This window comes from Passer domesticus, chromosome 25 (assembly GCF_036417665.1).
Source record: "Passer domesticus isolate bPasDom1 chromosome 25, bPasDom1.hap1, whole genome shotgun sequence".
In the NCBI taxonomy this organism is placed as follows: domain Eukaryota; kingdom Metazoa; phylum Chordata; class Aves; order Passeriformes; family Passeridae; genus Passer; species Passer domesticus.
The window spans coordinates 3,768,086-3,789,722 of record NC_087498.1 but is presented as its reverse complement, the minus strand read 5'-3'; the positions used below and the strand labels follow the sequence as shown (position 1 = coordinate 3,789,722).

General features: G+C 52.7%; 2 protein-coding genes across 5 annotated transcripts in view; one reads left to right on the top strand and one right to left on the bottom strand.

Annotated features, from left to right (window-relative positions):
- Window positions 1–5,314, top strand: part of MDM4 (MDM4 regulator of p53) — a 20,517-nt gene extending 15,203 nt beyond the window's left edge. For all 3 annotated transcript variants that reach the window (XM_064399323.1, XM_064399325.1, XM_064399324.1), the window contains exons 8-11: window positions 609–769; window positions 2,092–2,226; window positions 2,743–2,823; window positions 3,621–5,314. In XM_064399323.1, coding sequence (XP_064255393.1) covers window positions 609–769; window positions 2,092–2,226; window positions 2,743–2,823; window positions 3,621–4,163 — 920 coding nt within the window. In that variant the 3' untranslated portion in view covers window positions 4,164–5,314. The remainder of the gene's footprint in view (window positions 1–608; window positions 770–2,091; window positions 2,227–2,742; window positions 2,824–3,620) is intronic.
- Window positions 4,722–21,637, bottom strand: LRRN2 (leucine rich repeat neuronal 2). Of its 2 annotated transcripts, none has more exons than XM_064399322.1 (2): window positions 21,499–21,637; window positions 4,722–9,209 (listed from the first exon to the last, which is right to left on the bottom strand). In XM_064399322.1, the coding sequence occupies exon 2, from the start codon at window positions 8,952–8,954 to the stop codon at window positions 6,927–6,929; it is 2,028 nt and encodes a 675-aa protein (XP_064255392.1). In that variant the 5' UTR covers window positions 8,955–9,209; window positions 21,499–21,637; the 3' UTR covers window positions 4,722–6,926. The 2 variants fall into 2 exon arrangements, with proteins under 2 accessions (XP_064255392.1, XP_064255391.1); XM_064399321.1 differs by lacking the exon at window positions 21,499–21,637 and adding an exon at window positions 21,139–21,406.

Below are 21,637 nucleotides of genomic sequence, written 5' to 3'. Positions count from 1 at the left end.
ATCTTTGTAAAATTCCCTGGATTTACCAACCAGCCTTGGAAATCTTTGTAAAATTCCCTGGATTTACCAACCAGGCTTGGAAACCTTTGTAAAATTCCCTGGATTTACAAACCAGCCTTGGAAACCTTTGTAAAATTCCCTGGATTTTCCAAGCAGCCCTGGCTGTGCCTTGGAAACTGGAGGGAGGGAGATCAGGGTGATCCTGGAATGCAGAGTGCTCAGTTTGGGATCCCAGGCTGGAGCATGGGCAGGATGGATCCCATTTCTTAGGAATTCAGGAGCTGCCAACTGAATTCCAACTGATCCTTTCTGCATTTTAAATCAGTCCAGAAATCCCCTCAGGGCTGGAGCTCACTCATGAAATCCCCTCAGGCTCAAAGCTTTGTGTTTCTGTGGTGAAACTTTAATTTAAACTCAGCCTGTCCCAGTGTAGGGACACTGGGAACACTGGGATGTTCCTGACTTGTACAGGGATTTTTGCCAGATGGAACATCCAAACCCCAGAGCTCTCAGCTTGATGCACAAAGTCAAAAAATCAGATTTCACCCAATTTTTTTCTCTGTTGGTGTCTCTTACCCAATGACTTGGACTGTGCTTGGCTCTTCCAGACAGTGATTTGATAGAAAACCTCTCCAAAAGCAAAAAGCCCAAGCTGGATCTGGTTTTTGAGGAATGGGATGTGGCCGGGCTGCCGTGGTGGTTTTTAGGGAATCTCAGAAGCAATTACAAATCCAGGAGTAACGGATCCACGGATATTCAGACTAACCAGGTGTGTAAAAAGGGGCCTTGTGTCCTCTTCTGCTCCTCTTTTGGCTTCCAAGGAAATCAAATATTCTATTTTTTTTTCCTCTTTCCCCTTCCCACTCCAGGATTTTCAACCTTTTCCCCACTCTAGGACTTTCCCATTGGGTGGTTGGTGAATTTTAGGATTTTTAATCAACCAAACTCTTTTAAAATCCCTCAGAGGTGCCTGGATTTCAGGAGTTGTCCTTTTTTTTTTTATTGGGGTGAACATTGTAGGGTGGTGGCCGAGCTGGAAGAGGTGGAAGTTGGGAAGAGGTTGGGAAGAGGGGAGATGGTGAGGTGGGAATTGGGAAAAGAGGGAATTTGTGAGGTGGAAAATGGAGAAAAGGAAATCTGTGAGGTAAAAATTAAAAAACTGGACACCTGTGAGGGGGAAATTGGGAAAATGGCAGCCTATGAGGTGGAAATTGGGAAAAACTGAGTTGGTGAGGGAGAAAGAGGGAACTTGTGAGGTGGAAATTGGGGAAAAGTTGGGAAAAGGGGAGCCTGTGTGGAGAAAATTGGGAAAATGGGGAACTTGTGAGGTGGAAATTGGGAAAAAGGGAATCTGTGAGGTGAAAATTTAAAAAATGGACACCTGTGAGGGGGAAATTGGGAAAAACTGAGTTGGTGAGAGGGAAAGAGGGAACTTGTGAGGTGGAAATTGGGGAAAAGTTGGGAAAAGGGGATCCTGTGTGGAGAAAATTGGGAAAATGGGGAACTTGTGAGGTGGAAATTGGGAAAAAGGGAATCTGTGAGGTGAAAATTTAAAAAATGGACACCTGTGAGGGGGAAATTGGGAAAAACTGAGTTGGTGAGAGGGAAAGAGGGAACTTGTGAGGTGGAAATTGGGGAAAAGTTGGGAAAAGGGGATCCTGTGTGGAGAAAATTGGGAAAATGGGGAACTTGTGAGGTGGAAATTGGAAAAAAGGGAATCTGTGAGGTGAAAATTAAAAAAATGGACACCTGTGAGGGGGAAATTGGGAAAAACTGAGTTGGTGAGAGGGAAAGAGGGAACTTGTGAGGTGGAAATTGGGGAAAAGTTGGGAAAAGGGGAGCCTGTGTGTGGGAAATTGGGAAAATGGGGAACTTGTGAGGTGGAAATTGGAAAAAAGGGAATCTGTGAGGTGAAAATTTTAAAAATTGAATCAGTGAGGTGGGAAAAGGGGGCGTTAGAGGCAGAAATTTCCAAAAGGTGTGTCTGAGGGCAGTGAGGGCCCAGGGCTTTGGAGGTTTTGGAGAGGAAAATGTGACAGTGCTGGATGAGGAGCTGCTCCTAAATGATTTTTCCTGTTTTTTTCCCCTCAGGACATTGACACTGCCATAGTTTCAGACACCACTGATGACCTGTGGTTCCTCAATGAGTGTCCCCTGGAGCAGGGCACTGCCGGGCTCAAGGTGGAGGTGCTGGACTGTGAGGAGGTCACAGAAGGTGACACCAAGGTACCTCTGGCACATTTTTCTGTTTTAATTCATGCTGCCCTTGGAAAGGCTGGATCTGTTCCATCCAGAGGCTAAATCCTGTTTGGAAAAGGCTGTCACCATTCCTCATGTGTTTGATGGTTTTCCTGCTTGGGTTTTGGTTTAAATTCAATTTTTCAAGGCATAAAATCAATTGAAAATGAATTAAACTTCTTGCAGTGACTCAAGTGGGTGTCTAACCAATACCTGCAAGAGTTATAAATCAAAAATCATGGAATTAAGCTTGGAAAAGGCTTTTAAAAATTGACTCCAGCTAAAGACTCAAAGAGGAGAATCTCATCGTGGTAAACCAGCAAAAGTTACCAACATTCTGCAAAAGAACCACTGCAAAAATGGTTTTTAATTCACTTTTAGAAGGGATTTAATAAACAGGGTGATGCTATAATCCTTTAATTGGGGTGTGCAGTGCCAGGCAAACGATAAATAGGGAATATTCCAACATTCCCAGCCTCTGACAGTGCTTTTCTGGAATTCCAGGTGCCTGAGGATGTGTGCTTGGATGAGCTGGAGGATTCCCAGTGCCTCAGTGATGACACGGACACAGAGGCTGCTTCTGAGGTGGGAATTCTTTGGGATCACCTGGGGCTGGAAGGGCTCATCCCACATCTGCTGCTGCTTTTGGGGTGGGAAAAGCTGATTTTTGTGTGGGTTTCCAATAAAAAAAATGTGGCTGGGTGTAGTTACGTTGATACCCAGGCATGGTTTAATAAGATTTTAATTCCATGTTGTCCTCTGGATGGAAATCTGGAGGATTGTCCTTGGAAGGGGCCTGGAAATCTCAAGTAGCACTTTATAATCACTCAAAAACTCAGATTTCTAGTGATTTTTAGCAGCATTTTAATGGTTTTTAGAAGAATTTTAATGGTTTTAGCAGAATTTTCCAGCCTGGAATAAATGGGAATATCCCTGACTTTGGACAGCTGAGTCCTGGTTCTGCACTTGTGCAGCTCCTGCCCTTTTCTGTGAGATAATTAATTAATAAATTCGTTAGTTGTGCAGATTCAACAGCTGGTAAGTGATGGGTAAGCCTGCAAAACAAATTCCTGCCAAATTCCAGGAGCTCTCCTCTTGAATTTTGAGCAAAATATTGAAAATTCTCTTGAAATTAAATAAAGTGCCCCAACTTGGATTCTTCCAGAGGGCTGGGAGAGAGGAAGGAGGGGAATTCATGAGGGACAGATCTGGGATAAATCAATCCCAAGCCACAAAATGTTGATTTTCCAGCTTATAAATCACTCATAAATAGATTTTTTTTTAACGAGGCTTCCTTGCTGCTTTTCCCACACGGCTAAAACGAGGAATACCCAAAAAATAAATTGATTTTTTTGCTGGAATTTTTGCCTTAAATCCCTCAGGATTGCTGGCAATGCTCCAAGTGCAGGAAATTCAACTCTCCAGGCAAAAGGTACTGCTTCCGCTGCTGGGCCCTGCGCAAGGACTGGTACCGGGACTGCCCCAAACTGCCCCATTCCCTGTCCCTTTCCAACATCAACTCCATGGAAAACCCGGAGCAGGATGAAGGGATTGACGTCCCAGACTGCAGGAGGACAATCTCAGCCCCTGCTGGCCAACCCAAACACCTTTTCCTGGGAGAAAACAAACCCCACGTGGATCCCAGCAGCTCCATCGAGTCCTTGGATCTGGCGCGGGAGGGGAAAAATCGGGATTTTGCCAAGCTGAAGAAAGAGGAGGAGATGGAATCCTTGGAGAGCATCAAAACCCTGCTGAATCCCTGCTTCCTGTGCCAGCACAGGCCTAGGGATGGGAATATTGTCCATGGAAGGACTGCTCACCTGGTGGCCTGCTTCAGGTGTGCCAGGATGCTGAAGAAGAAGAGATCGCCATGTCCCGTGTGCAGGAAGGAGATCAAGATGGTCATCAGGATCTTCATGGGGTAGGGAGGCCTCTAAAGTAATCCCAAAATCTGGATTTTTGCACTCAAACCTCTATTACATGTGTGTGCAGGAGGGAGATCAAGATGGTCATCAGGATCTTCATAAAATAACCCCAAAATCTGGATTTTTGCACTCAAACTTCTATTACATGTGTGCAGGTGGGAGATCAAGATGGTCATCAGGATCTTCATGGGGTAGAGAGGCTTTCTGCCTCTAAAGTAACCCCAAAATCTGGATTTTTGCACTCAAACCTCTGTTACATGTGTGCAGGAAGAAGATCCAAGATGGTCATCAGGATCTTCATAAAATAACCCCAAAATCTGGATTTTTGCACTCAAACCTCTATTACATATGTGCAGGAAGGAGATCACGATGGTCATCAGGATCTTCATGGGGTAGCAGGATCTTCTAGCCCTAAAATAATCCCAAAAAGAGGATTTCTGCACTCAAATCCCAATTTCAGTGTGTGCAGGAAGCAGATCAGAATGGCCATCAGGATCTTCATGGCCTAGCAGGACCTTCTACTAAAATAACCCCAAAAATAGGTTTTTTTGCACAAAAACCCCAATTCCTGAGCTCGGTCTGGAGGATCAAGATGGTCATCGGGATCTTTATGGGATAGCAGGACCTTCTGCCCCTAAATAACCCCAAAATGAAGATTTTTGCACTCAAACCCCAATTCCAGAGCTCAGCCAGTGAAACCAAAGAGTACCAAGATTTAAATCCCACCAAGAATCGTCCACAAGATCCACTTTTCCATGGAAATCACCTCGAGATCAAAACCCAGCTTGGAAATTTTCCCAATTTCCCATCTTCAGCCCGATTTTATCCCTTGGGATTCTTTCTCCTGACCAAGAACAGCAGATTTGGGAAAAATGGAAACCTTTGGAATGGATTTTTTTCCATAAATCCCGACTTGTGCAATTCCTTTGGAGCCGAGAGTTAAAAACAGAAATAAATATTTATGGTTGGAGGGCAGGGGATTTGTTTTGGAGAGAAGAAGAAGAACTTTATTTCTAATTTTTTTATTGTTTAAGGTCGGCAGGGTGAAGAATTCCTTGCTTGCAGATGGGAAATAAATCCAAGTTTTTAATCCAGACCTCTCAGGTCACAAATGAGATGGAAAAATAATAATAGTGTTATATTTTTTGTTCTTTTTGGGCTCTTTAATTTCTATTTCTTCTCTTTTTTGTATATTTAAATCTATTCTGTGTCACCTCTGTCCAGCAGGATTCAATTCCAGCCACTTTGGGATATTTTGGGATGTTCCACCTGCCCTCATCTCTCCTTTAGGCTAAAACAATCCTCATTTTTGAGTGAAAAATGGCTTAAAAATGAAACACATTGTTTTGAGGGATAAAATAATTCCATTAAAACCTCATTTTCCCCCTTTCCAGGCAGATTTTTCCCCCTTTCCAAGCAACTTTTTCCCATTTCCAGGCAAATTTTTCCTTCTTTACAGGCAGATTTTTCCCCATTCCAGGCGAGTTATTCCCCTTCCAATATCTGCACAATCCCTCAGGAATGACAGCAGTAAATCCTCTGGATTTGAACCTTTGTTCTCCAGCCCGTTCCCAGTCCCATTTCCTCTGACATTCCCGTGGGATCACCCACCCCACCCCATCCCAGTGACAATTCCTAATGGAGTTGTTCTAGTTTTTCTCCCTTTTCCAGCTGTTTTTTGGGATCGTTGCTCCTGCAGAAAGCAGAGCTCACTAGAGGGCACCCACGCCCAGCTCCTGCTGCTCTCCCTCCTTCCAGGATCCACATTCCCGTCTGGAGAAGGTGCTCAGGAACACAATCCCTGGCTGAGGGTTGGTTTTCCTGATTTCCCAAACTCACAAATCCAAGATTTCCCCATTCCCAAATCCCAGTGATGCCCCTCGGACCCCTCCAGTTGCATCTCAACATTCCCAGGTTTTTTTCCTGCTTCCTCCCCTCTTCCTGTTTTTCTTTCTTTCTTTTGTTTTGTTTTGTTTTGTTTTCCTGGTTTACCCTTTATCCACGAAAGTTTTGGGATCTTGTGGGATCCAGGATCCATCCAGCCCCACAGGGAAGTGTCACCACCACTATTTCCCTTCTATCCCAAATCCTCCCTTCCTGCTTCCCCCCAGGTGACAGCAGTGACAGAGCAGGGGGTGGCGCTTGGTTTGATGATCCCAACACTCCAAAAAAACCCCAAAAAGTAACTCCAAACCCCACACGGATCCCAAAGGAAAAAAAACCTTTTTGTTTTAGGATTTTTTTTAGGTTTTTCTTGTATTTCCAAAGCAGGGACTGTCCAGCGAGGGAGGTGACACTGGGGTTGCTTTGTTTGATCATCCCAAGGCTCCAAAAAAAGAAACCCTAGGCCCCACACCGATCCCAAAGGAAGAAACCTCTGTTTTTTAGGGTTTTTTCGTATTTCCAAAGCAGGGACTGTCCAGCGAGAGAGGTGACACCTCTGGGGTGTCCCTGGTGCCAGGGAGATGCAGGTTTGGGGTTCCTTTTATGGCTCTTCACCCACTCGGGGCATCGTCCCCACAGTGTTCTCCGTCCCCTCCCATCTTCCCAGCGGGGTTTCTTTGGGATCCATGGCCAAATCCAGCCCCTCCACACAGATCCAGGACCACCAGAGGCTCCTCTCCCATGGATCCTGAGGCTCCTCAAGGTCATGTCCACAAAATCCTGTTTTTTCCCAGCATCCGTCATTTTTTGGTAAAAAACCCTTTCCCCCCTCCCCACCCACCCCAAAACCCCGCTGATCCCCCCAAAATCCATCCTCCCTCAGCACTCCAGGGGTGCTGCCTGCACCTCCACGGCCAGGAGGTGTCCCCGGGGCTGCACGGGATAAACCACGCGCACGGCCCCGGCCCCACGGAGCGATTCCCGCCGGGATCCGGCGTGCGCCGCCGCCCCCAGGAGCAGCAGGCACAGCAGCAGCGCCGTCACCAGCGTCCCCTGTCCCCACGGCATCCCTTGGCTGGCCTCTTTAGTCCTGGTGGTCACGCAGGCCACCCTGACGGGCGATGCCACCAAGGTGACGTGCAGACACGCCCGGTACTCGGTGTCGGGGCGCAGCCGGGTGACGTTGAAGCTGTGGGTGCCCGCCGGGATCCGCGCCGCGCCCAGCCGCGAGCCCAGCGCCGAGCTGGCCCAGGTGAGGTTAGAGGAGACGGCGTTGAGGCACGGCCGCCAGGCCAGCAGGACGTGGTGGGGCTGGACGTCCACCACCAGCAGCTGCAGCTCGGCCTGGCCCAGCGGGAAGGAGCGGTTGACCAGCACGCGGACGCCGCGGGTGTCGGCGCCCAGCAGGTTGTGAGCCACGCACGTGTAGAGCCCGGCCTCGCGCGCCGCGATGCCGCGGATCTCCAGCGTCCCCTCCGAGTGCACCTTGAACTTCCCGTCGTCCCCGAACGGCAGCAGCTTCACCCCGGCCGGCGTCACCCAGTAAATCTCCGGCTCCGGCTCCGCCAGCGCCCGGCAGTGCAGGGCCACGTTGTCCCCGACCTCGGCCTCCAGGCGCGCCGGGATGCTGCGGGCCGAGATGAGCGGCAGGCACTGCTCCGTCATCTCGCGGAAGGGGACGTCGCGGATGTGGCGGCGCTGGAGGTCGGGGGGCTCGGCGCAGAGCGTGGACTGGGGCTCGATGAAGCGCACGCGGGGCCGCGTGCTGTTGACCCAGCGGATGACGCAGTCGCAGCGCAGCGGGTTGCCGTGGATGCTGATCTCCTGCAGGTTGGGCAGCGACTCCACCGTCTGCCGGTGCAAGGCACTTAGGGCGTTGTTGTTGAGCATCAGCGTCTCCAGCTGCGGAAGGTGCTGGAAGGCCTTGGGGTGGATGAAGGACAGCTTGGGGTTGTTGGTGACGTCCAGCTTGGTCAGCTCGGGGAGGTTGATGAGGGCGAACTGGTCGATGGACACCAGCTCGTCCATGTTGTTGAGGCCCAGCTCCTTGAGGTGCAGCATGTTGGTGAAGTCGCTCTGCTTGACCCTCTGCAGCGGGTTCTTGTTCAGATCCAGGAATTTCAGGCCAGGCACCTGCTGCAGAGCCCTCTTGGGGACATCTGCCAGCTTGTTGTCGTAGAAGGACAGGCTCTCCAGGCTCCTCAGCCCTTCCAGGGCGTAATCCGAGATCTCCCGCAGCTGCATCCCGGCCAGCACCAAACTCCGCAGGTTACCCAGGGGCCGGAAATTCATGTCCAGGATGGCGTCCACCTTGTTCCCCCCGACCATGAGGATCTCCAGGCTGGGCAGCATCTGGAACCAGCGGCTGTCCAGCGTCCTCAGCAGGTTGGAGTTGAGGTGGAGCCGCAGGAGGCTGCCCAGGCCGGCGAAGGCGCGGGGGGCGATGCTGCGGAGCCGGTTGTGGTTCAGGTAGAGCTCCTGAAGGTTCCCCAAGCCCAGGAAGCTGCTGTCGGGCAGCTCGGAGAGCTGGTTCTCCTCCAGGTGCAGGCTGAGCAGCTGGGGCATGTTCCTGAGCCCGAAATCCCAGATGTCAGAGAAGCTGTTCTGCGACAGATCCAGCTCCGACAGGTTGCGCAGGTAGCCCAGCTCGCCCTGCTCCAGCCTGGCGATGTTGTTGCTCTGCAGCAGCAGGGTCTGGGTGCCCTCGGGCAGCTCCGGGGGCACCGAGGTGATGAAGAGGTCGTTGCAGTCCACTGTGGCCGCCTCGCGGTAGGCGGAGCGGGGCGTGTACCAGGGCCGGATCTGGCACACGCAGCGCGGGGGACACGCCACCCGCCAGGGCACCGTGGGCATGGCGCTGGCGGCCACCACGCACAGCAGCAGGCAGCTGGGCTGGAGGCCTCTCATTTTGGGCTGGAGAAGGTCACAGGGAGCATCCAGAGCTGGCCGCGGGGTGACAGCGGTGACGGCGAGGTGGGGACGGTGCCCGTGGGGGGGGATGCTCCATGCGAGCCCCTGGAAGCGTCGGCCCCTGCTTGGTGCCCCCAAAATGGGAGCTCAAAGTGCTGCGGGCACCTCAGTCAGAGCTGGCCTCTTCTTCCTCCCCAAAGGAGTCGTTCCCGTGCTCGGCTGCATCTTCTGGGCTCCTCCTCAGGGTCATTCCTGGAAAAACAGCAGAGTTGGGTTAGAGGAGGGTTTGGATTTATGGGGAACAAGGGACAGGTTGGGGAGGTAAAAACCTGAGGATGGCACCCCCAGGGCCCTGCCCAGGACCCCGAGTGCCCTCAAAACTGTCCAGCAAATCCATGAATTCCATTTTATATCCATGGCATTCACTGTGCCCTCCCATCCCAGAGAATCTGGGTGGAATTATCCCATGGAATCTGCCCAGGACCCTCCAAACAAATCCTTGAATTCCATTTTATATCCGCCGCATTTTCTGTGCCCTCTCATCCCAGAGAATCTGCGTGGAATTAGCCCATGGAATCTGCCCAGGATCCCCAAAATAACTCCATGATTTCCACTTTATATCCATGGCATTTTCCGTGCCCGCTTGTCCCAGACAATCCGGGTGGAATTATCCCATCAAATATTCCCAGGATTCCCAAAACAAATCCATGATTTCCACTTTATATCCATGGCATTTTCTGTGCCCTGTCATCCCAGAAAACCTGGGTGGAATTATCCCATGGAATCTGCCAGGACCCCCAGCAGCCCCTGGACCTGTGGCTGAGCAGAGCCAGAGCTGTGGGAGTTGGGAATAATTACCCATGGGAATAATTACCCATGGAAATAATTACCCATGGGAATAACCTTCCTGCAGGCTCTGCTCCTCATCCTCCCCAGCTCCAGATTCCCCCATGCAGGAGCTCCAGCCCCATTTGCAGCCCTCCAGTGGGATATTCCTTAGGGAAAATCATCCCCAAACACCGGGAATTCTCAGGGGGGATCTGGGACAGGTTTGAACCCCCCAGCATCTCCTGCCCCTCTCCCAATCCAGCCGTTGATTCCATGATTTCCTCCAGCTCTCCCACCCCACACTGACCCCAATCCAACCTTTTTTCCCTTAAAAGCCTCTCACCCAGCAAGGACAAAAAACCAAAAAAACACATTAAAAGAGTGGGAAAAGCAAAGTTTCGGTTTCATCCCCGCCGTGCTCTCCCTGGAAAGGGCTCCTGGGCTGAGTTTATTCCACATCGACTCCTCCTGGATCGATCCCGCTCTTTTCCCTCCTTCCCTGCTGCTTTTAAAGCAGCTCCCGCAGATCCAGCATGAAAGGGAAGGATGGATCCATCGATTCCCGCTTCCCTCTGATGGATCCACACCTTTCCTTTTAAGTGCTCCGCATTTTCGGGTCTGTAAAAGTCTCCAGCTGTTCAAATATCTCGGCAATCTTTTCTCCTTTAAAAACAATTTGGAGGAGTTTTATTTATTTTCTTGGAGGAGTGAAGGAAAGGCTGGAAAAGCTGCCTGGTTTTCCAGGGAAACCCTCCCCTGGTTTTGTCCATAATTGGATTTTATCCCGTTTTTCCCAGCACAGGGTTGCAGCATGGATGGCTGGGAGGAATTTTGGATATGGGATAATCCAGGGGTTTGTGTGAGTCATGGGATGGGAACTTGTGGGAAAGTGGTGGATTTGGGAAAACTGAAACTCATGAGAAATAAATACAGGGAAAGAGAAGAAATAGAGGGAAAAAGGAAAAATACAGGGGAAAAAAGGAGAAATAAAAGGAAAAATGAGAAAATAAAGGGATAAAAGAGAAATGAAGGGACAAAAATGAGAAGTAAAAAAGGATAAAGGAGAAATACAGGGGAAAAAGGAGAAATAAAGGGACCAAGGAGAAATGAAGGAACAAAGAAGAAATAAATAAAGGGACTAAGGAGAAATGAAGGAATAAAGAAGAAATAAATAAAGGGACAAAGAAGAAATCAATAGAGGGGCAAAGAAGTGTTAAAAATAGGCTGAAAACTGTTGTAAAATAGTTGATAATTGTTAAACATGTACTGTTCGTTTTCTAGCCTATTTTTAACAGTAGAAATAAATAAAGGGACAAAGAAGAAGTGAATAAAGGGACAAAGGAGAAATAAATAGAGGGACAAAGGAGGAATAAATAAAGGGACAAAGGTGAAATAAATAGAGGGACAAAGGGCCCCGAATGTCGCCAGCACCGTGGCAACCGCCCCCCCTCGGCCCTCATCTGTATGCCCGGGCTGAGCCCCGCGCCGCCGCGGCTCCATGGAAACCCCGAGCTCCGGGAACCCCGGGCTGGAGGTGGGAGATGGGATCCTAACTTTTCTCCCTCCTCAGCTTGGAAGAATCGGGAGCGAGGCCTCAGCAGGAGAGGGGTGGGCACTGCTGGGGACAGCGACAGCTCCTGGGTGGCTTCCAGCTCCTCCTGGGACATCCCAGACCATGGGCAGGATCAGGAGAGAAATCCAGGAGTGAAATCCATGAGGATCATCCCTCCCTGCCCCCAGGAGCTGACTCTGGGTGGCACAAACCCCGGAGGTGACAGCTTTGTCCCCTGTGTGTGGCACCTTCTGGGCTGTGGGAAGCCTCAAATCCACAATTTTCAGCCAGGAAGCCTCAAATCCACTATTTTCAACCAGGAAACCTCAAATCCATGATTTTCAACAAGGAGGCTTCAAATCCACAATTTTCAACCAAAAAAATTTTCCTGATTTTCAGCCAGGAAGCTTCAAATCCACGATTTTCAGACAAGAAGCCTCAAATCCATGATTTTCAGCCCAGAAGCCTTAAATTCATGATTTTCAACCAGGAGGCCTCAAATCCATGATTTTCAACCAAAAAGATTTTCCTGATTTTCAGCCAAGGAAGCTTCAAATCCACAATTTTCAGACAAGAAGCCTCAAATCCATGATTTTCAGCCCAGAAGCCTTAAATCCATGATTTTCAGCCAGGAAGCCTCAAATCCACAATTTTCGGACAAGAAGCCTCAAATCCATGATTTTCAACCAGGAAACCTCGAATCCATGATTTTCAGCCCAGAATCCGTGGGGCCATCTCATTTTATCCCCGAGCCTCAGGCCATGGGTTTAACCTGGAGCATTTGGAATTGCCCCAATTCCATGGGGGAAAAGCTGGCTGAGCTCTGCCCCTGGAGAAATCCGGGAGATGGGGAGATGGAATTTCAGCTGGATTGTCCTTCCCTCTGGAAAATCCGGGATTTTTATCCCCCTGAGCCACGCTGGGCTGCAGCTCTCTGCATTTTTGGGAGCAGCTCCAGCCCTGGCAGCGGCTCCGGGCTGCAGCAGGAGCTGCACTCCGGCTGTGCCTGCGGATCCCCATTCCCAAATCCCACATTTCCATCGGCAAATGAGAACATTGCAGGCAGGAAGGGGGAGGGGAGGTGGAAAAAGCTGATTTTTGGGTATTTATCTCCCTGCCACCTCTGTTTTTTTGTGTGATTTGCAGAGCCTTGGCTCGTTTTTCCTCCCACACAAGGCTGGTTCCATGGAAATTCCCGATCCAGCCCCTTCCCATCCACGCAGGAGAGGTCACAGGAGCATTCCCAGAATATCCCGAATAATCTCCTCCTGCCCCAGGCCCTTCCTGGGTGTTCCTGCCTCGTTTTTCCTGAGCCATCCCCAAGATCTCCTTCCTGAGGATAATTTAGAGCCCTTCAGTCTCAAAGCCATCACTGAGGGTTCCAGGGAAAGCTTCCAAATGGAATTTGCTTCCAGATTTTGGGAAGTTCTGTGATCAGTGCTGCTCCAGTCCCTGGGAACTGTGGGGAGCTGGGAGCCCCCAGCATTCCCACAGAGAGATCCAGGATCCCCTGAGCATCCCAGGAAAAGTTCAGGATTCCCTGAGGATCCCAAAGAGATCCAGGGTTCCCAGAGGATCCCGGGGAGATCCAGGATTCCCTGAGCATCCCAGAGAGATCCAGGATTCCCTGGACATCCCAGGAAAAGTTCAGGATTCCCAGAGGATCCCAGAGAGATCCAGGATTCCCAGAGGATCCCAGAGAGATCCAGGATTCCCTGAATATCCTGGAGAGGTTTGGTGACGAGTGGCGGCGCTGACAGGCTGTGACACGCACGGACAGAGCCCTAAAATTAAACCTTTGTCAGCTCTGGGATCTGGAACACGCCGGGAATTCATTGAGAAATTCACAGAGAAATTCCCGGGAAAAGGGCCGGGGATGCCAGAGGGGCCCAGGGAGCAGCAACGGAATCACTCAGCCTTCATTAGGGAAAATTAAAACGGGATGAGATGACAATTGCAATTTGTGAGCGTTAATTGTTCTGATGGCTCCGCAGATTGGGAGAGTTAATTGTGCTGGCTCCCAGGTGGGGCCTGGATCGGGAATGGATTGGGAATGTTCGGGAATGGATCGGGAATGGATCGGGAATGGATTGGGAATGGGAATAGATTGGAAATGGATCAGGATGGATTGGAAATGGATCAGGAATGAGAATGGATTGGGAATGGATCAGGAATGGATCGGGACTGGATCAGGAATGGATTGGAAATGGATTCGGGATGGATCGGGAATGGGTTCAGTTATGGATCAGGCATGGATCAGAAATGGATTGGGAATGGATTGGAAATGGATCTGGCATGGATTGGAAATGGATCGGAAATAGATTGAGCATGGATCGGGAATGGATCAGGAAATGGATCGGACATGGATTGGGAATTGATCAGGAATGGATCATGAATGGATCGGGAAATAGATCCCACCTGCTGAGAAACATCAGGATCCCCATCCCATGGATCCCCTCCCACCCCATGGATCCAGTCCCATCCCATCCCCTCCCCTAAAGGAGCTGTGGGGTTTTCCCGGGATCAGGCCGTGTTTTTCCATCCCGTGGGTGTTGGGGAAGGCTCAGGATCCACATCCCACTGGAAAATCCCTCTCTGGGAGCCCAGGAAGGGCTCAGACCCCCAGAATTCCATAAAAGCAGCGCTGCTCCACGCAGGGCGCAGCAGGGACACTGCTGTGTCATTCCCTGTGACCTTCCCGCGGATCGGGAATGATCGATAATTAATTCCTCATTAACGCCGCCTCATTTGCAGAGCAGCTCCCCCCAAACCTCCCCCTTTCCCTTCCCCCTCCAAGGGCAGCGGGATGGGGACAGGAATGTCCGGGAATGTCAAAGGATTTGAGCTCCCAGGAATGCCAAAGGATTTGAGCTCCTGGGAATGCTGAAGGATTTAAACTCTCGGGAATGTCGAAGATTTGAGCTCTTGGGAATGCCAAAGGATTTTTGCTCCTGGGAATGTCAAAGGATTTGAACTCTTGGGAATGTTGAAGGATTTGAGCTCCTGGGAATGTCGAAGGATTTGAACTCTCGGGAATGTCAAAGGATTTGAGTTCCCAGGAATGCCAAAGGATTTGAGCTCCTGGGAATGCCAAAAGATTTGAGCTCCCGAATCCCTGTGGTTTTCCATGAATTGTGGGATCCAAAGGACACAGAGGATGGGGAATGCATCCCAAGCAATCTTCCAGCTGGAGAAGGCGGCTCCCAGCATTCCAGGATCCTGGATTGGGTGGAAAACCTCCCAGCCCCCAAATCCAGAGGCTGGGAATGGCCGGGAGTGTGGCCCCTCGGGGTGTTTTGGGAAGAAATATTCCTGCAGCTCGACATTGATTTGGGATTCCCTCTGGAAGGATAAATCCAGACTCCTTCAGCTTCCCCCAGGCAGGCAGGGAGGGCCGGGAGCGGAAATCCAGATTATTGAAAATGAAAAAAAAAACGGGAATGATTCCCTGGGTGTGATTAAAACCAAACCCGTGGTGGGAGCGCTCCTGTTGTTTCTCCAGAGGTTCCTGCGGTTGGGAAAAATATTCCTGTGGTTGGGAAAAATATTCCTGGGCCTCAGTGCTGCTGCAGGAGGGAATGCTGCTCAGGGAAGGGGCTGGAGAAGAGGGAATCTCACTGGAGAACTGGGAATCTCACCGGAGAACTGGGAATCTCACTGGAGAACTGGGAATCTGTCTGGAAAACCGGGAATCTCATCAGAGAACTGGGAATCTGGCTGGAGAAGAGGGAATCTCACTGGAGAACTGAGAATTCTGCTGGAGAACTTGGAATTTTGGTGAAGAACCAAGAATCTCCCTGGAGAACTAGAAATCTCACTAGAGAACCGGGAATTCTGCTGGAGAACAGGGAATTCTGCTGGAGAACCAGGAATCTCCCTGGAGAACCAGGAATTTTGCTGGAGAATCAGGAATTTCGCTCAGGCACGGATGCTCCACTAGGCCCTTCCCACTTCCAGTTTTTTTGTCTGTCCATCCATGGATGAATCTTCTCCTCCCAGAGGAAAGGGAGGCAGGGATGGGGCAGCGATTCCAGGGAATTGCAGAGTCGGGAATGGGCCCTGGGATGGGCTCACAAAGAGCAGGGAGACCCCCAGGGCTGCTCCCAGGGAATTCCAGCTCGGGGTGGCACCTGTGGGAGCACCGTGGGATCATTCCCAATCCCAGGGAAGCCTCTCCCTGCTTTTCTCCTGGAACATTCTGGCCTCCTTGGATGCCAGAAAGGCCTGGAGTGACCAAACCCTTGGAATCACATCCCAGCAGGATCCGGGATTCTCCTGGGGGAGCTGATCCCACCCTGGGCATCCCTGGATCCCACAGCCGCTGCTCCAGGGCTGGGATCCCTCTGGAATTCCATGAGGACTCTGGAATTCCATGAGGACTCTGGAATTCCACAAGGACTCTGGAATTCCACGTGGATTCTGGAATTCCACGTGGACGCCAGGTCCTGCTGCCAGGGGACAGCCCGAGGTGGCCCAGCTCCCAATTCCCGACAAATTCCAAGTCTGGAACCGCTGGCCGCTGGTCAGGGCAGAAAGGAGGGAAGCTCCAGCAGTTAAAAAACCGGGAAAAGCTCAAATCCAAGCTTTTCAAGCGGATCCAGCCCCGCCAAGGAAGGGGAACAACCTCCAGTATCCCAAAAAAAGCCGTGGATCGGCGCGGATGCCAAGGAGTCATTAGGAATCCTAAGGAAAACCTACGGTTGCCATGGCAACTGCCAGGCACGGCTCGGGGCTGCCTCACCCCCTCCCCGGGCACGGAGCGGATCCGTGGGATGGAGGCAAATCCCTCTGGAAGCGCCGGGAAAGGCTCGGCGAGTTGGGGAGGGGACGGAGCAGCGCTGTTTTTATGGAATTTTGGGATCTGAGCCTCTCCCGGCGCTCGCAGGGAGGGATTTTCCAGCGGGATGTGGATCCTGCTCATCCCCCCTGCGCCCAGCGGGTGGAAAAGCCCTCCCTGGTTCCCGGTAAATTCCATTTCCAGTTTATCTGGAATAAAATCATCCCACTGAGCGCTGGGAGAGGGGGGGAAAGGGAATTAATCCATGGAGTTAAAACTGGGATGAGCCAGGGTGAGCTCAAACACTGCTGGAGCTGGAATGGCTCTGGAGCAGGAAGGAAAAGCTTCGGAGAGCCAAGGAGCATCCCAGCTCTCATCCCCCTCATTCCCACAGAAAAACCCCTCAGTATCCAGGGATTCCGCAACAGGAAATGGGAAAACCCGGAAAATGCAGCAGGAAAAGCTGATCCCTGTCCCCACAGACCTTGAGGGCTGCTCATGGAACCAAATCCCTTTCCCAAATCCATCTCCCAAATCCATTCCCCAAATCCATCTCCCAAATCCAAATCCCAAATCCATCTCCCAAATTTGTTTCCCAACTGAAGAGGAGAAATTCCTGCTCTTCCATCTTTTCAGTATCTTGGGAATTCCAGGAAATCTGGAAAAATCCATGGCCAAGCTGGGACAACCCTGCCCAAGAGGATTTTACTGGGAAAAAGGGAGCCAAGGAATTATTAAGAGCCATAAAAACAGCTGGAAAATGTCCCCAAAATCCCTTTTTTAAACAAGAATTCCATGGAAAGGGAGTTCTATCGGGGGATTTCAGCGTGGATGGAAATTCAGGGAATTCTGGAATTCTGAAGGACTGAGCCTGATCCTGCCCCTGGGTTCTTCCAAAGGGATGAATCGTGCCAAACTCCAGGAATTTGGGAATGCTGGAGCTTCCCAGAGCCAGGATTGGCACAACCAGCCCCGGGAGCTCATGCGAGTTGGGAAAAATGGCTCAGAAATGGGACCGAGCTCAGAATTTCCGTGGGAATCCAAACATTCCTGGGAAAAGCGCGGCTCCTCCGCAGCAATTTGCAAATCGGGATCAAAGCTGCCGCCCCGTTTCCTTTTTCCTTTTGGGATTTCAAGGCGAGGGAGAGGCTTTGATGAGGCGTCAAACGCCACTTGGAGCAGCCAAAATATTCCTTGGAATTTCAGGATCATCCTGGAAAGGGCGACGATGGAAAAGCTTTGGGAAAGCTTCTCCTGGCACAGACTGAATTGGTGCTTTTTAAATGGATCATAAATAGGAAAAATTCCCTTTTTCCCCCCTTTTTCCAGGTAGAGTTTGTATTTTTAATGCTTTTTCCCCACTCTTTATTCCCAAAGGTCCTGCTGGGAATCAGGGAAGCAAAGCTGCTTCTTTTCCTTCCTAAAAAAGATCTGGAGCCGACTGCTCTTTTCCTTTGGGAAAAGCTGGTTAAGATGCAAAACCCCTTTTCCTGCTGATTCCAAATTCCTCACTTAAAATTCCTTGTTAAATCCTCTCTCTTCCCAAAAAAACTTTTTTTTTTTTTTTTTTTTTTTTCCTAGCCTGGATTCTCCTAATTTTGACCACTGGGAAGGACAAAAACTCCAACCCTCAAATTTCACCTGGAATTGATTATTTTTTGTTAGGATCATTCTAAATTCCATTAAAAATGGGATTTTAAACAGAGATTGGGAGACTCTGGAGCCTGGAGAAGGTCAGGAAGATCCAGGATCATTCCTGCAGGGAAAACCCAACCTTAATTCCAAGCAAAGCTGGCGAAGAATTGATCCCGAATAATTTATCCCAAAGAATTCATCCCGAATAATTTATGGATCCAGTCTGGGTGAGAAGAGCCCCAGACTCCAGTCCCAATTAAGGCCTTTGTGAATTGTCTGGGAACGGATCCCAATTTTTCCCATATTTATTTGTTATCCAGGACTGAGCTCCAAACGGAGCCGCCGCACAATTCCTGCTTTTCCCGAGTGTTTGCAAACAGCTCCCACTGCCAGCATCTGGAGGGGGTTTCCCAGCCCCCATCCCACCTTGGAATCTGTGGGAATTTTCATGGAAATGATCCTTGGCTGGATGGAAAGGGGACAGCAAAGGCTCCCGAGGCGATTTTCCCAAAAATTCCTAAAACTCAGCCGCTGGATCCGCCTTTTCCAAAGCCTTCCATAAATAAATGGGTGGCCTGGAATGCTGCTGGGAATTCCCAAGGCTGCCTGGCTCCTGGATAAATGGATGCTGGAAGTTGCCAGGTTTATCCAGGTTCATCCCTCAACTCAGGAGCAGCGATCCCAATCCCAAAATTCCAACCCCAAAATCCCAGTGCGGGGTTTCATCCACAGGGAATGCCCCCAAATTTCAGGAGTTTTGAACTCGTCCCATTTTCCTGCTTATCCCTGGTGGGAAGGAGCGGCTGGGATTGGGATTCTCCTTCCCAAACTGGGCTGGGAATTATTCCCTTGGAAATAATCCCATAAAACCAAAGTCAGGGGGAGGGAGAGATCCCAGCCCTCATTCCAGGGGCTGGAACCTTGGGATGGGAACAGACAGCGGGAACAGCTCCTTCATGTCCTGGAAAAGGGATTTGGGAGCAAAAGGGGGGGTGGTGACAAATTTTTGTGTCCTTTTGGGACATCAGGAATGTTATCCCATGGAATCTCCCAGGGAAGGGAAGAGGCGTTAATGACCAGGGTGGTCCAGGAGGAAATCTGGGAATTAAGGGACAAAACCTCGCGTTTGGGATTCACCTGCACAGGCGCAATTCCCAACCTCCCCCACGCCAGCTCTGGACGTTCCCAGCATCCCTCCAAATCCCTGTCCGAGCCAGGAAATCCAGGATCATGTCCCGATAGGGCAGGGAGGAGTTTTTCCAGCTGAAAACAGGAGCAGGGATGATCCCTGGCCTTCAGGAGAAGGAGCCATGGCTGGGCAGGGAGGCGGGAGCGCTGCTCCACCTCTGGAATGGGAATTCCATGGGAATCTGAGAGAATTCCATGGGAATCCGAGGGAATTCCATGGGAATCTGAGGGAATTCCATGGGAATCCGAGCTTCCATGGGAATGGGAACGGCTCCTCTGAAGCCCCGAGGGGACAATTCCAGCTCAACGCCCGTGGTTTTGGGAAAAGCGAATTCCTGCAGCCCCACTGAGGCTGGATGGGGTCGGGATGGGGTTGGATCGGGATCCTGCAGAATTCCCGGCCCTTTTCCCTGTGCCAGAGGGATCCCACGGGCTCTGCCGGGGCTCTGGGCACGGCTCAGCTCCCGGTTTTCCTCTGTGGATGGGAAGAGAGATCCCAGCCAAAGGGAAGGGTTGGGAATGGGAAGAGAGATCCCAGCCAAAGAAGAGGATTGGGAATGGGAAGAGAGATTCCAGCCGAAAGGAAGGGTTGGGAACGGCCGAGGGGCAGAGGCCGAGCCCGGCCCTCAGATCCCGATCCTGCTGTGCCACTTCCAGCGGTGCCAGCAGGTGACAAAGCCGCTCCCACTGCCCGCGGAGGGGACACAGAGAGCCGGGAATGCCAGGAAAAGCCTCAGCAGGGCGGGATCGGGATCTGCTGACGCTGGGAGCCAGGGCTGGAGCCGGGAGATGCTGCCCCATGTCCCCGGAGTGACCTCAGGACATGCCAGGACAATGCCCAGGACAGGGAATCCTGTCCTGAGCCACCCCCGCGGGCTCGGGATGAGGGAGGCAGGGACGAGCCATTCCCATCCCAGCTTTTCCAGGGGCTCTGCCCGCGCCCGGGCTGCGGGCAGCGCTGGGCTGGCTCCAGGCTCGGCACAGGGGGCAGGGAGGGGACAGAGGCGACACTCCGGAGCTGCCAGCCCTGGCACATCCCGGCTGGGGAAAGCGGATCCCGACGGCAGCGCCCACCTGCAGCTCCAGGGCAGCATCCCCGGGAACGCCGCTCCGGGGGCTCCTCCCGGGCCCGGGCTCTCACCGGGACCAGCCCTGCGTGCCCGGCGCTCCTCCCGGGCGCCTCAATCCCTTTCTCCAGGCTCTGGGAGAAGCCGGGGCCGGGCTGAGCGCCGGGAGAGGCGAGGGCAGCGCTGGCCCAGCCGCACACGGGGTCCCTGCGCCCCTTCCCGGAGCGGCTCCCGGGATCAGCGCGGGCATTCCAGGCGGGCTGGGCACGGCCCCGGGCAGGGCTGGGCACGGCCCGGGCAGGGCTGGGTACGGCCCCGGGCAGGGCTGGGCACGGCCCGGGCAGGGCTGGGCGCTGGCACAGGCACCCGGGCACTGCGGGCGGGTGCAGCCGCGGCGGGGAGGGGCAGGGCTGGGCAGCGGGGGGAGGTAAACACGGCACCGGCAGAGAAAAGCAGGAAAATGACATTAAAATGACACCACGGCTGTTCCCGACGTGTCCTTTGCCATCACCTTTGCTGTCCCCCACCCTCGGCTGGCTGTCCCCTCGCTGGGGTGGCCGGGCAGGTGGAGGAGGGCTGGAAGGAGCCCCGAGGACCGCGCTGTTCCTCTGTTTCACGCCCAATGTCCCTCCCGTCACATTTTCCGCGTCGCTCGGGCACCGAGGGGTTAATGGCCGGGAAGCGCCGCTCCCGCCTGGCTCGCATCCTGCCAGCATCCCTGGATTCCAGCCCCGCCGGCGGCTCCGTGACCAGCGCATCACCCCCGGCCCCGCGCATCGCCCCCATCCCAGCCCGCCGGCCGAGGGTCCGCTGGATCCCGGAGGAGTTTCCCGGAGCGGGAATGCCGCTCCCGGCCGTGCCTGGGATCCATCCCTGCCTGCCTCCCGTCCCTTCATCCCTCCCGGAGCGCCGCTCTCCGTCCATTCCCTGATTTTTTTTTCCCCCACCCCGTTTATTTCCAAACGCGTTTCTCCTCAAATCCGGCATCGAGCAGGGAAAGCAAAGCTCTGGAATGGGAAAAAAACAACCCCGAGCGAGCGGCCGAGGCGCCGGCTCGGTGCTGCAGAGCCTCGGAGCCCCCCCAGAGTCACCCCCGGCCCAAAACCCAAACCGCGGCCGTGGCCCCCAACTCACCCTCCGAGCCTGTCCCCGTCCCCCGGCGCCGCTGTCACCGCCTGCCGCCCCCCGCCGCAGCTGCCCGCACATCTGGCAGACAAAAGGCCGGCTGGCTCCGGAGCTGTCACCGCTGGCGGGGCCCGTCCTTGTCGCCTCGGGCGGGGACAGGGCCAGCAGGACCCTCCGGCCACGCTGACCCTCAGGGCTGCAGGCGGAGGGCAGAGAGAGCCCTTCACCCTTCGCTCGCCCGGCGCCTTCGCAGCCGCACAGTCCCCGCTCCCCCTCCTCCTCCTCCTCCCCTCCCTCTCCTCCCTCCTCCCCTCCCTCTCCTCCCTCCTCCTCCTCACTCCAGCCCTGTCGCCACGGCGTGCCACCCACCCGAGGCAGCTCCTGCTTAACCCCTGCGGCTCCGGCGGCGCCCGCGGCCTCTCCCGGGGGATGATCCCGAGGGATGAAGGCGCTCCCGGGGATGCTGAGGCGGCCCCCGGGATCCGCAGCGCTCCCGCTGCGCCACCGC